The sequence below is a fragment of the Chiloscyllium plagiosum genome, unplaced genomic scaffold, assembly GCF_037043375.1.
Source record: "Chiloscyllium plagiosum isolate Xiang-an unplaced genomic scaffold, Cpla_swu_hap1 HiC_scaffold_216, whole genome shotgun sequence".
Lineage (NCBI taxonomy): Eukaryota > Metazoa > Chordata > Chondrichthyes > Orectolobiformes > Hemiscylliidae > Chiloscyllium > Chiloscyllium plagiosum.
Window position 1 is genome coordinate 105,001 of NW_028270355.1, and position 17,500 is coordinate 122,500.

Here is a 17,500-nt window from a genome sequence, read left to right on the forward strand (position 1 = left end):
ACAGATATCTCCCTGAGAGAGAGAGGGGACTGAGAGACACCAGTCAGTGTACAGATATCTCCCTGAGAGCGAGAGGGGACTGAGAGACACCAGTCAGTGTACAGATATCTCCCTGAGAGAGAGAGGGGGACTGAGAGACACCAGTCAGTGTACAGATATCTCCCCAAGAGAGGGAGAGGGGTCTGAGAGACACCAGTCAGTGTACAGATATCTCCCTGAGAGACAGAGAGGGGGGACTGAGAGACACCAGTCAGTGTACAGATATCTCCCTGAGAGAGAGGGAGGGGGGACTGAGAGACACCAGTCAGTTTACAGATATCTCCCTGAGAGAGAGAGGGGGGACTGAGAGACACCAGTCAGTGTACAGATATCTCCCTGAGAGAGAGGGGGGAACTGAGAGACACCAGTCAGTGTACAGATATCTCCCTGAGAGAGAGAGAGGGGACTGAGAGACACCAGCCAGTGTACAGATATCTCCCTGAGAGAGAGGGGGGACTGAGAGACACCAGTCAGTGTACAGATATCTCCCTGAGAGAGAGGGGGGACTGAGAGACACCAGTCAGTGTACAGATATCTCCCTGAGAGAGAGAGAGGGGACTGAGAGACACCGGTCAGTGTACAGATATCTCCCTGAGAGAGAGGGGGGACTGAGAGACACCAGTCAGTGTACAGATATCTCCCTGAGAGAGAGAGAGAGGGGGGATTGAGAGACACCAGTCAGTGTACAGATATCTCCCTGAGAGAGAGAGGGGACTGAGAGACACCAGTCAGTGTACAGATATCTCCCTGAGAGAGGGGGGACTGAGAGACACCAGTCAGTGTACAGATATCTACCTGAGAGAGAGAGGGGACTGAGAGACACCAGTCAGTGTACAGATATCTCCCTGAGAGAGATAGGGGACTGAGAGACACCAGTCAGTGTACAGATATCTCCCTGAGAGAGGGGGGATTGAGAGACACCAGTCAGTGTACAGATATCTCCCTGAGAGAGAGAGGGGACTGAGAGACACCAGTCAGTGTGCAGATATCTCCCTGAGAGAGAGAGAGGGGACTGAGAGACACCAGTCAGTGTACAGATATCTCCCTGTGAGAGAGGGGACTGAGAGACACCAGTCACTGTACAGATATCTCCCTGAGAGAGAGAGAGGGGACTGAGAGACACCAGTCAGTGTCCAGATATCTCCCTGAGAGAGAGGGGACTGAGAGACACCAGTCAGTGTACAGATATCTCCCTGAGAGAGAGGGGGGACTGAGAGACACCAGTCAGTGTACAGATATCTCCCTGAGAGAGAGAGGGGGGTCTGAGAGACACCAGTCAGTGTACAGATATCTCCCTGAGAGAGAGAGAGGGGACTGAGAGACACCAGTCAGTGTACAGATATCTCCCTGAGAGAGAGAGGGGACTGAGAGACACCAGTCAGTGTGCAGATATCTCCCTGAGAGAGAGAGAGGGGACTGAGAGACACCAGTCAGTGTACAGATATCTCCCTGTGAGAGAGGGGACTGAGAGACACCAGTCACTGTACAGATATCTCCCTGAGAGAGAGAGAGGGGACTGAGAGACACCAGTCAGTGTCCAGATATCTCCCTGAGAGAGAGGGGACTGAGAGACACCAGTCAGTGTACAGATATCTCCCTGAGAGAGAGGGGGGACTGAGAGACACCAGTCAGTGTACAGATATCTCCCTGAGAGAGAGAGGGGGGTCTGAGAGACACCAGTCAGTGTACAGATATCTCCCTGAGAGAGAGAGAGGGGACTGAGAGACACCAGTCAGTGTACAGATATCTCCCTGAGATAGAGAGGGGGGACTGAGAGACACCAGTCAGTGTACAGATATCTCCCTGAGAGAGAGAGGGGACTGAGAGACACCAGTCAGTGTACAGATATCTCCCTGAGAGAGCGAGGGGACTGAGAGATACCAGTCAGTGTACAGATATCTCCCTGAGAGAGCGGGGGGACTGAGAGACCAGTCAGTGTACAGATATCTCCCTGAGAGAGAGGGGACTGAGAGACACCAGTCAGTGTACAGATATCTCCCTGAGAGAGAGGGGACTGAGAGACACCAGTCAGTGTACAGATATCTCCCTGAGAGAGAGAGGGGACTGAGAGACACCAGTCAGTGTACAGATATCTCCCTGAGAGAGGGGGGACTGAGAGACACCAGTCAGTGTACAGATATCTCCCTGAGAGAGAGAGGGGACTGAGAGACACCAGTCAGTGTACAGATATCTCCCTGAGTGAGGGGGGATTGAGAGACACCAGTCAGTGTACAGATATCTCCCTGAGAGAGAGAGAGAGGGGACTGAGAGACACCAGTCAGTGTACAGATATCTCCCTGAGAGCGAGAGGGGACTGAGAGACACCAGTCAGTGTACAGATATCTCCCTGAGAGAGAGAGGGGGACTTAGAGACACCAGTCAGTGTACAGATATCTCCCTGAGAGAGAGAGGGGGGACTGAGAGACACCAGTCAGTGTACAGATATCTCCCTGAGAGAGAGAGGGGGGACTGAGAGACACCAGTCAGTGTACAGATATCTCCCTGAGAGAGAGGGGACTGAGAGACACCAGTCAGTGTACAGATATCTCCCTGAGAGAGAGAGAGAGAGGGGGGACTGAGAGACACCAGTCAGTGTACAGATATCTCCCTGAGAGTGAGAGGGGACTGAGAGATACCAATCAGTGTACAGATATCTCCCTGAGAGACAGAGAGGGGGGATTGAGAGACACCAGTCAGTGTACAGATATCTCCCTGAGACAGAGAGAGGGGGGACTGAGAGACACCAGTCAGTGTACAGATATCTCCCCAAGAGAGGGAGAGGGGTCTGAGAGACACCAGTCAGTGTACAGATATCTCCCTGAGAGCGAGAGGGGACTGAGAGACACCAGTCAGTGTACAGATATCTCCCTGAGAGAGAGGGGGGACTGAGAGACACCAGTCAGTGTACAGATATCTCCCTGAGAGAGAGAGGGGGGACTGAGAGACACCAGTCAGTGTACAGATATCTCCCTGAGAGAGGGGACTGAGAGACACCAGTCAGTGTACAGATATCTCCCTGAGAGAGAGAGGGGGGACTGAGAGACACCAGTCAGTGTACAGATATCTCCCTGAGAGAGAGAGGGGGGACTGAGAGACACCAGTCAGTGTACAGATATCTCCCTGAGAGAGAGAGAGAGGGGACTGAGAGACACCAGTCAGTGTACAGATATCTCCCTGAGAGAGAGAGAGGGGACTGAGAGACACCAGTCAGTGTACAGATATCTCCCTGAGAAAGAGAGGGGGGACTGAGAGACACCAGTCAGTGTACAGATAGCTCCCTGAGAGAGAGGGGGGGACTGAGAGACACCAGTCAGTGTACAGATATCTCCCTGAGAGAGAGAGTGGGGACTGAGAGACACCAGTCAGTGTACAGATATCTCCCTGAGAGAGAGAGAGAGGGGACTGAGAGACACCAGTCAGTGTACAGATATCTCCCTGAGAGAGAGAGAGGGGACTGAGAGACACCAGTCAGTGTACAGATATCTCCCTGAGAGAGAGAGAGGGGACTGAGAGACACCAGTCAATGTACAGATATCTCCCTGAGATAGAGAGGGGGGACTGAGAGACACCAGTCAGTGTACAGATATCTCCCTGAGAGAGCGAGGGGACTGAGAGACACCAGTCAGTGTACAGATATCTCCCTGAGAGAGCGGGGGGACTGAGAGACCAGTCAGTGTACAGATATCTCCCTGAGAGAGCGGGGGGACTGAGAGACCAGTCAGTGTACAGATATCTCCCTGAGAGAGAGGGGACTGAGAGACACCAGTCAGTGTACAGATATCTCCCTGAGAGAGAGGGGACTGAGAGACACCAGTCAGTGTACAGATATCTCCCTGAGAGAGAGAGGGGGGACTGAGAGACACCAGTCAGTGTACAGATATCTCCCTGAGAGAGAGGGGACTGAGAGACACCAGTCAGTGTACAGATATCTCCCTGAGAGAGAGAGGACTGAGAGACACCAGTCAGTGTACAGATATCTCCCTGAGAGAGAGAGGGGACTGAGAGACACCAGTCAGTGTACAGATATCTCCCTGAGAGCGAGAGGGGACTGAGAGACACCAGTCAGTGTACAGATATCTCCCTGAGAGAGAGAGGGGGACTGAGAGACACCAGTCAGTGTACAGATATCTCCCCAAGAGAGGGAGAGGGGTCTGAGAGACACCAGTCAGTGTACAGATATCTCCCTGAGAGACAGAGAGGGGGGACTGAGAGACACCAGTCAGTGTACAGATATCTCCCTGAGAGAGAGAGGGGACTGAGAGATACCAGTCAGTGTACAGATATCTCCCTGAGAGACAGAGAGGGGGGATTGAGAGACACCAGTCAGTGTACAGATATCTCCCTGAGAGAGAGGGAGGGGGGACTGAGAGACACCAGTCAGTTTACAGATATCTCCCTGAGAGAGAGAGGGGGGACTGAGAGACACCAGTCAGTGTACAGATATCTCCCTGAGAGAGAGGGGGGAACTGAGAGACACCAGTCAGTGTACAGATATCTCCCTGAGAGAGAGAGAGGGGACTGAGAGACACCAGCCAGTGTACAGATATCTCCCTGAGAGAGAGGGGGGACTGAGAGACACCAGTCAGTGTACAGATATCTCCCTGAGAGAGAGGGGGGACTGAGAGACACCAGTCAGTGTACAGATATCTCCCTGAGAGAGAGAGAGGGGACTGAGAGACACCAGTCAGTGTACAGATATCTCCCTGAGAGAGAGGGGGGACTGAGAGACACCAGTCAGTGTACAGATATCTCCCTGAGAGAGAGAGAGAGGGGGGATTGAGAGACACCAGTCAGTGTACAGATATCTCCCTGAGAGAGAGAGGGGACTGAGAGACACCAGTCAGTGTACAGATATCTCCCTGAGAGAGGGGGGACTGAGAGACACCAGTCAGTGTACAGATATCTACCTGAGAGAGAGAGGGGACTGAGAGACACCAGTCAGTGTACAGATATCTCCCTGAGAGAGATAGGGGACTGAGAGACACCAGTCAGTGTACAGATATCTCCCTGAGAGAGGGGGGATTGAGAGACACCAGTCAGTGTACAGATATCTCCCTGAGAGAGAGAGGGGACTGAGAGACACCAGTCAGTGTGCAGATATCTCCCTGAGAGAGAGAGAGGGGACTGAGAGACACCAGTCAGTGTACAGATATCTCCCTGTGAGAGAGGGGACTGAGAGACACCAGTCACTGTACAGATATCTCCCTGAGAGAGAGAGAGGGGACTGAGAGACACCAGTCAGTGTCCAGATATCTCCCTGAGAGAGAGGGGACTGAGAGACACCAGTCAGTGTACAGATATCTCCCTGAGAGAGAGGGGGGACTGAGAGACACCAGTCAGTGTACAGATATCTCCCTGAGAGAGAGGGGGGGGTCTGAGAGACACCAGTCAGTGTACAGATATCTCCCTGAGAGAGAGAGAGGGGACTGAGAGACACCAGTCAGTGTACAGATATCTCCCTGAGATAGAGAGGGGGGACTGAGAGACACCAGTCAGTGTACAGATATCTCCCTGAGAGAGAGAGGGGACTGAGAGACACCAGTCAGTGTACAGATATCTCCCTGAGAGAGCGAGGGGACTGAGAGATACCAGTCAGTGTACAGATATCTCCCTGAGAGAGCGGGGGGACTGAGAGACCAGTCAGTGTACAGATATCTCCCTGAGAGAGAGGGGACTGAGAGACACCAGTCAGTGTACAGATATCTCCCTGAGAGAGAGAGGGGACTGAGAGACACCAGTCAGTGTACAGATATCTCCCTGAGGGAGAGAGGACTGAGAGACACCAGTCAGTGTACAGATATCTCCCTGAGAGAGAGAGGGGACTGAGAGACACCAGTCAGTGTACAGATATCTCCCTGAGAGAGGGGGGACTGAGAGACACCAGTCAGTGTACAGATATCTCCCTGAGAGAGAGAGGGGACTGAGAGACACCAGTCAGTGTACAGATATCTCCCTGAGTGAGGGGGGATTGAGAGACACCAGTCAGTGTACAGATATCTCCCTGAGAGAGAGAGAGAGGGGACTGAGAGACACCAGTCAGTGTACAGATATCTCCCTGAGAGCGACAGGGGACTGAGAGACACCAGTCAGTGTACAGATATCTCCCTGAGAGAGAGAGGGGGACTTAGAGACACCAGTCAGTGTACAGATATCTCCCTGAGAGAGAGAGGGGGGACTGAGAGACACCAGTCAGTGTACAGATATCTCCCTGAGAGAGAGAGGGGGGACTGAGAGACACCAGTCAGTGTACAGATATCTCCCTGAGAGAGAGGGGACTGAGAGACACCAGTCAGTGTACAGATATCTCCCTGAGAGAGAGAGAGAGAGGGGGGACTGAGAGACACCAGTCAGTGTACAGATATCTCCCTGAGAGTGAGAGGGGACTGAGAGATACCAATCAGTGTACAGATATCTCCCTGAGAGACAGAGAGGGGGGATTGAGAGACACCAGTCAGTGTACAGATATCTCCCTGAGACAGAGAGAGGGGGGACTGAGAGACACCAGTCAGTGTACAGATATCTCCCCAAGAGAGGGAGAGGGGTCTGAGAGACACCAGTCAGTGTACAGATATCTCCCTGAGAGCGAGAGGGGACTGAGAGACACCAGTCAGTGTACAGATATCTCCCTGAGAGAGAGGGGGGGACTGAGAGACACCAGTCAGTGTACAGATATCTCCCCAAGAGGGGGAGAGGGGTCTGAGAGACACTAGTCAGTGTTCAGATATCTCCCTGAGAGACAGAGAGGGGGGACTGAGAGACACCAGTCAGTGTACAGATATCTCCCCAAGAGGGGGAGAGGGGTCTGAGAGACACCAGTCAGTGTACAGATATCTCCCTGAGAGAGAGGACTGAGAGACACCAGTCAGTGTACAGATATCTCCCTGAGACAGAGAGAGGGGGGACTGAGAGACACCAGTCAGTGTACAGATATCTCCCCAAGAGGGGGAGAGGGGTCTGAGAGACACCAGTCAGTGTACAGATATCTCCCTGAGAGAGAGGACTGAGAGACACCAGTCAGTGTACAGATATCTCCCTGAGAGAGAGAGAGAGGGGACTGAGAGACACCAGTCAGTGTACAGATATCTCCCTGAGAGAGAGAGGGGACTGAGAGACACCAGTCAGTGTACAGATATCTCCCTGAGAGAGAGAGGACTGAGAGACACCAGTCAGTGTACAGATATCTCCCTGAGAGAGAGAGAGAGGGGACTGAGAGACACGAGTCAGTGCACAGATATCTCCCTGAGAGAGAGGGGACTGAGAGACACCAGTCAGTGTACAGATATCTCCCTGAGTGAGAGAGAGGGGACTGAGAGACACCAGTCAGTGTACAGATATCTCCCTGAGGGATAGAGAGGGGACTGAGAGACACCAGTCAGTGTACAGATATCTCCCTGAGAGAGAGAGAGGGGACTGAGAGACACCAGTCAGTGTACAGATATCTCCCTGAGAGAGAGGGGACTGAGAGACACCAGTCAGTGTACAGATATCTCCCTGAGAGAGAGAGGGGACTGAGAGACACCAGTCAGTGTACAGATATCTCCCTGAGAGAGAGAGAGAGGGGACTGAGAGACACCAGTCAGTGTACAGATATCTCCCTGAGAGAGAGGGGACTGAGAGACACCAGTCAGTGTACAGATATCTCCCTGAGAGAGAGAGAGGGGACTGAGAGACACCAGTCAGTGTACAGATATCTCCCTGAGAGAGAGGGGACTGAGAGACACCAGTCAGTGTACAGATATCTCCCTGAGAGAGAGGGGACTGAGAGACACCAGTCAGTGTACAGATATCTCCCTGAGAGAGAGAGGGGGGACTGAGAGACACCAGTCAGTGTACAGATATCTCCCTGAGAGAGAGAGAGGGGGGACTGAGAGACACCAGTCAGTGTACAGATATCTCCCTGAGAGAGAGAGGGGACTGAGAGACACCAGTCAGTGTACAGATATCTCCCTGAGAAAGAGGGGACTGAGAGACACCAGTCAGTGTACAGATATCTCCCTGAGAGAGAGAGGGGACTGAGAGACACCAGTCAGTGTACAGATATCTCCCTGAGAGAGAGGGGGGACTGAGAGACACCATTCAGTGTACAGATATCTCCCTGAGATAGAGAGAGGGGACTGAGAGACACCAGTCAGTGTACAGATATCTCCCTGAGAGAGAGAGGGGGGACTGAGAGACACCAGTCAGTGTACAGATATCTCTCTGAGAGAGAGAGAGGGGGGACTGAGAGACACCAGTCAGTGTACAGATATCTCCCTGAGATAGAGAGAGAGGACTGAGAGACACCAGTCAGTGTACAGATATCTCCCTGAGAGAGAGGGGGGACTGAGAGACACCAGTCAGTGTACAGATATCTCCCTGAGAGAGAGAGGGGGGACTGAGAGACACCAGTCAGTGTACAGATATCTCCCTGAGAGAGAGAGAGGGGGGACTGAGAGACACCAGTCAGTGTACAGATATCTCCCTGAGAGAGAGGGGGGACTGAGAGACACCAGTCAGTGTACAGGGCTCCTTCTCTCCTCAGAGTCGTCCATGAGTTACGAGACCCTCAGAGTGCGTTTTGATCGCCCCTTCGAAAGTGCAGTCCCCGGTCGTAAGGATAAAACTTGCAGGCGCCGGGTGTGGTTTCCTTACTGGGTCAGGGGTACAGGGAGCTGGGCGGTCGGGTAGTGGCTGGTTTGGTGAGGGCGCTTTCGGAACATGGCGCGCGATTCCGAACCCCCTTCTATCGGAAGGAAAGGTCAGGAAAAAGGTTTACGAGCAGCGACGGGCAGAGGTTAGGGGGCTGTTTACCGCAGTGTGTCAGAGGGAGAGGGGGGTGACCCTTATTGAGGTGTGTAAAATCGCGATGGTTGGGGGGGTGGATAGGGGGGTAAATAGACAAGGATACACATACAGGGCCCCAAAACCGTCCCGTCAGATACAGGGCCCCAAAACCGTCCCGTCAGATACAGGGCCCCAAAACCGTCCCGTCAGATACAGGGCCCCGATACCGTCCCCTCAGATACAGGGCCCTGATACCGTCCCCTCAGATACAGGGCCCAGATACCGTCCCCTCAGATACAGGGCCCAGATACCGTCCCCTCAGATACAGGGCCCCGATACCGTCCCCTCAGATACAGGGCCCCGATACCAACCCGTCAGATACAGGGCCCCGATACCGTCCCCTCAGATACAGGGCCCCGATACCAACCCGTCAGATACAGGGCCCCGATACCGTCCCCTCAGATACAGGGCCCCGATACCGTCCGGTCAGATACAGGGCCCCGATACCGTCCCGTCAGATACAGGGCCCCGATACCAACCCGTCAGATACAGGGCCCCGATACCAACCCGTCAGATACAGGGCCCCGATACCGTCCCCTCAGATACAGGGCCCCGATACCGTCCCCTCAGATACAGGGCCCTGATACCGTCCCCTCAGATACAGGGCCCTGATACCGTCCCGTCAGATACAGGGCCCCGATACCGTCCCCTCAGATACAGGGCCCTGATACCGTCCGGTCAGATACAGGGCCCCGATACCGACCCCTCAGATACAGGGCCCCGATACCGTCCCGTCAGATACAGGGCCCCGATACCGTCCGGTCAGATACAGGGCCCCGATACCGACCCCTCAGATACAGGGCCCCGATACCAACCCGTCAGATACAGGGCCCCGATACCGTCCGGTCAGATACAGGGCCCCGATACCGTCCCCTCAGATACAGGGCCCCGATACCGTCCCCTCAGATACAGGGCCCCGATACCGTCCGGTCAGATACAGGGCCACGATACCGTCCCCTCAGATACAGGGCCCCGATACCGTCCGGTCAGATACAGGGCCCCGATACCGTCCCCTCAGATACAGGGCCCCGATACCGTCCGGTCAGATACAGGGCCCCGATACCATCCCGTCAGATACAGGGCCCCGATACCGTCCGGTCAGATACAGGGCCCCGATACCGTCCGGTCTGATACAGGGCCCCGATACCGTCCCCTCAGATACAGGGCCCCGATACCGTCCGGTCAGATACAGGGCCCCGATACCGTCCGGTCAGATACAGGGCCCCGATATCGTCCCCTCAGATACAGGGCCGCGATTACGTCCCCTCAGATACAGGGCCCCGACACCGACCCCTCAGATACAGGGCCCCGATACCGTCCGGTCAGATACAGGGCCCTGATACCGACCCCTCAGATACAGGGCCCCGATACCGTCCCCTCAGATACAGGGCCCCGATACCGTCCCCTCAGATACAGGGCCGCGATACCGTCCCCTCAGATACAGGGCCGCGATACCGTCCCGTCAGATACAGGGCCCCGATACCGTCCGGTCAGATACAGGGCCCCGATACCGTCCCCTCAGATACAGGGCCCCAATACCGTCCCGTCAGATACAGGGCCCCGATACCGTCCGGTCAGATACAGGGCCCCGATACCGTCCCCTCAGATACAGGGCCCCGATATCGTCCGGTCAGATACAGGGCCCCGATACCGTCCCCTCAGATACAGGGCCCTGATACCGTCCCGTCAGATACAGGGCCCCGATACCGACCCGTCAGATACAGGGCCCCGATACCGTCCGGTCAGATACAGGGCCCCGATACCATCCCCTCAGATACAGGGCCCCGATACCGACCCCTCAGATACAGGGCCCCGATACCGTCCCGTCAGATACAGGGCCCCGATACCGACCCCTCAGATACAGGGCCCCGATACCGACCCCTCAGATACAGGGCCCCGATACCGTCCGGTCAGATAGATGGCCCCGATAACGTCCCGTCAGATACAGGGCCCCGATACCGTCCCCTCAGATACAGGGCCCCGATACCGACCAGTCAGATACAGGGCCCCGATACCGTCCCCTCAGATACAGGGCCCCGTTACCGTCCCCTCAGATACAAGGCCCCGATACCGTCCGGTCAGATACAGGGCCCCGATACCGTCCCCTCAGATACAGGGCCCCGATACCGTCCCCTCAGATACAGGGCCCCGATACCGTCCGGTCAGATACAGGGCCCCGATACCGTCCGGTCAGATACAGGGCCCCGATACCGTCCCCTCAGATACAGGGCCCCGATACCGTCCCCTCAGATACAGGGCCCTGATACCGTCCGGTCAGATACAGGGCCCCGATACCGTCCCATCAGATACAGGGCCCCAAAACTGTCCCGTCAGATACAGGGCCCCGATACCGTCCGATCAGATACAGGGCCCCGATACCGTCCGGTCAGATACAGGGCCCCGATACCGTCCGGTCAGATACAGGGCCCCGATACCATCCCGTCAGATACAGGGCCGCGATACCGTCCCGTCAGATACAGGGCCCCGATACCGACCCCTCAGATACAGGGCCCCGATACCGTCCGGTCAGATACAGGGCCCCGATACCGTCCGGTCAGATACAGGGCCCCGATATCGTCCCCTCAGATACAGGGCCGCGATTACGTCCCCTCAGATACAGGGCCCCGATACCGTCCCTTCAGATACAGGGCCCCGATACCGTCCGGTCAGATACAGGGCCCCGATACCATCCCCTCAGATACAGGGCCCCGATACCGACCCCTCAGATACAGGGCCCCGATACCGTCCCATCAGATACAGGGCCCCGATACCGACCCCTCAGATACAGGGCCCCGATACCGTCCGGTCAGATACAGGGCCCCGATACCGTCCCCTCAGATACAGGGCCCCGATACCGACCGGTCAGATACAGGGCCCCGATACCGTCCCGTCAGATACAGGGCCCGATACCGTCCCGTCAGATACAGGGCCCCGATACCGTCCCCTCAGATACAGGGCCCCAATACCGTCCCGTTAGATACAGGGCCCCGATACCATCCGGTCAGACACAGGGCCCCGATACCGACCCCTCAGATACAGGGCCCCGATACCGTCCCGTCAGATACAGGGCCCCGATACCGTCCGGTCAGATACAGGGCCCCGATACCGTCCCCTCAGATACAGGGCCCCGATACCGTCCCCTCAGATACAGGGCCCCGATACCGTCCCGTCAGATACAGGGCCCCGATACCGACCCCTCAGATACAGGGCCCCGATACCGTCCGGTCAGATACAGGGCCCCGATACCGACCCCTCAGATACAGGGCCCCGATACCGTCCCGTCAGATACAGGGCCCCGATACCGTCCGGTCAGATACAGGGCCCCGATACCGTCCCCTCAGATACAGGGCCCCGATACCGTCCCCTCAGATACAGGGCCCCGATACCGTCCCGTCAGATACAGGGCCCCGATACCGTCCCCTCAGATACAGGGCCCCGATACCGTCCGGTCAGATACAGGGCCCCAATACCGTCCGGTCAGATACAGGGCCCCGATACCGTCCCCTCAGACACAGGGCCCCGATACCGTCCCCTCAGATACAGGGCCCCGATACCGTCCCGTCAGATACAGGGCCCCGATACCGTCCCCTCAGATACAGGGCCCCGATACCGTCCGGTCAGATACAGGGCCCCGATACCGTCCCCTCAGATACAGGGCCCCGATACCGTCCGGTCAGATACAGGGCCCCGATACCGTCCCCTCAGATACAGGGCCCCGATACCGTCCGGTCAGATACAGGGCCCCGATACCGTCCCCTCAGATACAGGGCCCCGATACCGTCCGGTCAGATACAGGGCCCCGATACCGTCCGGTCAGATACAGGGCCCCGATACCGTCCCCTCAGATACAGGGCCCCGATACCGTCCGGTCAGATACAGGGCCCCGATACCGTCCCCTCAGATACAGGGCCCCGATACCGTCCGGTCAGATACAGGGCCCCGATACCGTCCCCTCAGATACAGGGCCCCGATACCGTCCCCTCAGATACAGGGCCCCGATACCGTCCGGTCAGATACAGGGCCCCGATACCGTCCGGTCAGATACAGGGCCCCGATATCGTCCCCTCAGATACAGGGCCGCGATTACGTCCCCTCAGATACAGGGCCCCGATACCGTCCGGTCAGATACAGGGCCCCGATACCGTCCCGTCAGATACAGGGCCCCGATACCGACCCGTCAGATACAGGGCCCCGATACCGTCCGGTCAGATACAGGGCCCCGATACCGTCCCCTCAGATACAGGGCCCCGATACCGTCCCCTCAGATACAGGGCCCCGATACCGTCCGGTCAGATACAGGGCCCCGATACCGTCCCCTCAGATACAGGGCCGCGATACCGTCCGGTCAGATACAGGGCCCCGATACCGTCCCCTCAGATACAGGGCCCCGATACCGTCCGGTCAGATACAGGGCCCCGATACCGTCCCCTCAGATACAGGGCCCCGATACCGTCCGGTCAGATACAGGGCCCCGATACCGTCCGGTCAGATACAGGGCCCCGATATCGTCCCCTCAGATACAGGGCCGCGATTACGTCCCCTCAGATACAGGGCCCCGATACCGACCCCTCAGATACAGGGCCCCGATACCGTCCGGTCAGATACAGGGCCCTGATACCGACCCCTCAGATACAGGGCCCCGATACCGTCCCCTCAGATACAGGGCCGCGATACCGTCCCGTCAGATACAGGGCCCCGATACCGTCCCCTCAGATACAGGGCCCCGATACCGTCCGGTCAGATACAGGGCCCCGATACCGTCCCCTCAGATACAGGGCCCCGATACCGTCCGGTCAGATACAGGGCCCCGATACCGTCCGGTCAGATACAGGGCCCTGATACCGACCCCTCAGATACAGGGCCCCGATACCGTCCCCTCAGATACAGGGCCCCGATACCGTCCCCTCAGATACAGGGCCGCGATACCGTCCCCTCAGATACAGGGCCCCGATACCGTCCGGTCAGATACAGGGCCCCGATACCGTCCCCTCAGATACAGGGCCCCGATACCGTCCGGTCAGATACAGGGCCCCGATACCGTCCCCTCAGATACAGGGCCCCGATACCGTCCGGTCAGATACAGGGCCCCGATACCGTCCGGTCAGATACAGGGCCCCGATATCGTCCCCTCAGATACAGGGCCGCGATTACGTCCCCTCAGATACAGGGCCCCGATACCGTCCGGTCAGATACAGGGCCCCGATACCGACCCCTCAGACACAGGGCCCCGATACCGTCCGGTCAGATACAGGGCCCTGATACCGACCCCTCAGATACAGGGCCCCGATACCGTCCCCTCAGATACAGGGCCCCGATACCGTCCCCTCAGATACAGGGCCGCGATACCGTCCCCTCAGATACAGGGCCCCGATACCGTCCGGTCAGATACAGGGCCCCGATACCGTCCCCTCAGATACAGGGCCGCGATACCGTCCCGTCAGATACAGGGCCCCGATACCGTCCGGTCAGATACAGGGCCCCGATACCGTCCCCTCAGATACAGGGCCCCGATACCGTCCCGTCAGATACAGGGCCTCGATACCGTCCGGTCAGATACAGGGCCCCGATACCGTCCCCTCAGATAAAGGGCCCCGATACCGTCCGGTCAGATACAGGGCCCCGATACCGTCCCCTCAGATACAGGGCCCCGATACCGTGCCGTCAGATACAGGGCCCCGATACCGACCCGTCAGATACAGGGCCCCGATACCGTCCGGTCAGATACAGGGCCCCGATACCGACCCCTCAGATACAGGGCCCCGATACCGTCCGGTCAGATACAGGGCCCCGATAACGTCCCGTCAGATACACGGCCCCGACACCGTCCCCTCAGATACAGGGCCCCGATACCGACCCGTCAGATACAGGGCCCCGATACCGACCCCTCAGATACAGGGCCCCGATACCGTCCCCTCAGATACAGGGCCCCGATACCGTCCCCTCAGATACAGGGCCCCGATACGGTCCGGTCAGATACAGGGCCCCGATACCGTCCCCTCAGATACAGGGCCCCGATACCGACCCCTCAGATACAGGGCCCCGATACCATCCCGTCAGATACAGGGCCCCGATACCGTCCCCTCAGATACAGGGCCCCGATACCGTCCCCTCAGATACAGGGCCCCGTTACCGTCCCCTCAGATACAAGGCCCCGATACCGTCCGGTCAGATACAGGGCCCCGATACCGTCCCCTCAGATACAGGGCCCCGATACCGTCCCCTCAGATACAGGGCCCCGATACCGTCCCGTCAGGTACAGGGCCCCGATACCGTCCCCTCAGATACAGGGCCCCGATACCGTCCCCTCAGATACAGGGCCGCGATACCGTCCCCTCAGATACAGGGCCCCGATACCGTCCCGTCAGATACAGAGCCCCGATACCGTCCCCTCAGATACAGGGCCCCGATACCGTCCGGTCAGATACAGTGCCCCGATACCGTCCCCTCAGATACAGGGCCCCGATACCGTCCCCTCAGATACAGGGCCCCGATACCAACCCGTCAGATACAGGGCCCCGATACCGACCCGTCAGGAGTAACGTGTCTTCTTCCCGAATTCCGCCCCCCCCCAGGTCGCCGCTGGGAGCCCCGGCGCGGGGCAGCTGGACCCCGGGCCCCGCGGGGTGAGCCTTCCGCGGCCGGGTGGCTCGGCCCGGCCGGCTGAGCGGCTCCGGAGGGAGGTGGTCTGCCCCAAGTCAGAGTACCGGCCCCCGGGGAAGGCCTACTGCTGCAACGAGTGTCCCGCAGGTAAGGAGTCACCTAGAACCGGCGCTGAGGCCAGGCATTCGCGGGGCTGTGGGGTGGGGTGGGGGGGGGGGCGCGGGGTTCGATACGGCGTAAAGCTCCCTCTAAACCGGTCCCTAGGGACTCAGGGGGGTTAGATACAGGGGAAAGCTCCCTCTACACCGGCCCCTAGGGACGTGGGGGGGTTAGATACAGGGGAAAGCTCCCTCTACACCGGTCCCTAGGGACGTGGGGGGTTAGATACAGGGGAAAGCTCCCTCTACACCGGTCCCTAGGGACGTGGGGGGGTTAGATACAGGGGAAAGCTCCCTCTACACCATCCACAAGGGACTCAGGGGGGTTAGATACGGCGTAAAGCTGACTCTACACCGGTCCCTAGGGACGTGGGGGGGTTAGATACAGGGGAAAGCTCCCTCTACACCGGTCCCTAGGGACGTGGGGGGTTAGATACAGGGGAAAGCTCCCTCTACACCGGTCCCTAGGGACGTGGGGGGGTTAGATACAGGGGAAAGCTCCCTCTACACCATCCACAAGGGACTCAGGGGGGTTAGATACGGCGTAAAGCTGACTCTACACCGGTCCCTAGGGACGTGGGGGGGTTAGATACAGGGGAAAGCTCCCTCTACACCGGTCCCTAGGGACGTGGGGGGTTAGATACAGGGGAAAGCTCCCTCTACACCGGTCCCTAGGGACGTGGGGGGGTTAGATACAGGGGAAAGCTCCCTCTACACCATCCACAAGGGACTCAGGGGGGTTAGATACGGCGTAAAGCTTACTCTACACCGGTCCCTAGGGACGTGGGGGGGTTAGATACAGGGGAAAGCTCGCTCTACACCGGTCCCTCGGGACGTGGGGGGTTAGATACAGGGGAAAGCTCCCTCTACACCGGTCCCTAGGGACGTGGGGGGGTTAGATACAGGGGAAAGCTCTCTCTACACCGGTCCCTAGGGACGTGGGGTGTTAGATATAGGGGAAAGCTCGCTCTACACCGGTCCCTAGGGACGTGGGGGGGTTAGATACAGGGGAAAGCTCCCTCTACACCGGTCCCTCGGGACGTGGGGGGTTAGATACAGGGGAAAGCTCCCTCTACACCGGTCCCTAGGGACGTGGGGGGGTTAGATATAGGGGAAAGCTCGCTCTACACCGGTCCCTAGGGACGTGGGGGGGTTAGATACAGGGGAAAGCTCTCTCTACACCGGTCCCTAGGGACGTGGGGGGGTTAGATACAGGGGAAAGCTCCCTCTACACCAGTCCCTAGGGACTCAGGGGGGTTAGATATGGCGTAAAGCTCCCTCTACACCGGTCCCTAGGGACGTGGGGGGGTTAGATACGGCGTAAAGCTCCCTCTACACCGGTTCCTAGGGACTCAGGGGGGTTAGATACAGGGGAAAGCTTCCTCTACACCGGTCCCTAGGAACGTGGGGGGGGGTTAGATACAGGGGAAAGCTCCCTCTACACCCGTCCCTAGGGACGTGGGGGGTGAGATACGGCGTAAACCTCCCTCTACACAGGTCCCTAGGGACGTGGGGGGGTTAAATACAGGGGAAAGCTCGCTCTACACCGGTCCCTAGGGACGTGGGGGGTTTAGATACAGGGGAAAGCTCCCTCTACACCGGTCCCTAGGGACGTGGGGGGGTTAGATACGGGGGAAAGCTCGCTCTACACCGGTCCCTAGGGACTCGGGGGGGGTTAAATACAGGGGAAAGCTCCCTCTACACCGGTCCCTAGGGACATGGGGGGGTTAGATACAGGGGAAAGCTTCCTCTACACCGGTCCCTAGGGACGTGGGGGGGTTAGCTACAGGGGAAAGCTCACTCTACACCTGTCCCTAGGGACGTGGGGGGGTTAGATACAGGGGAAAGCTCACTCTACACCGGTCCCTAGGGACGTGGGG

General features: G+C 57.9%; 1 protein-coding gene across 1 annotated transcript in view; it reads left to right on the forward strand.

The window, feature by feature from the left end:
* LOC148133759 (tumor necrosis factor receptor superfamily member 1A-like) overlaps window positions 1-17,500 on the forward strand; it is a gene marked incomplete at its 3' end in the record, with an annotated part of 34,354 nt that overhangs the window by 12,333 nt on the left and 4,521 nt on the right. Inside the window, exon 2 of the mRNA XM_087985751.1 lies at window positions 15,435-15,609. Within this exon, the coding sequence (XP_087841877.1) occupies window positions 15,435-15,609 (175 nt within the window). The remainder of the gene's footprint in view (window positions 1-15,434; window positions 15,610-17,500) is intronic.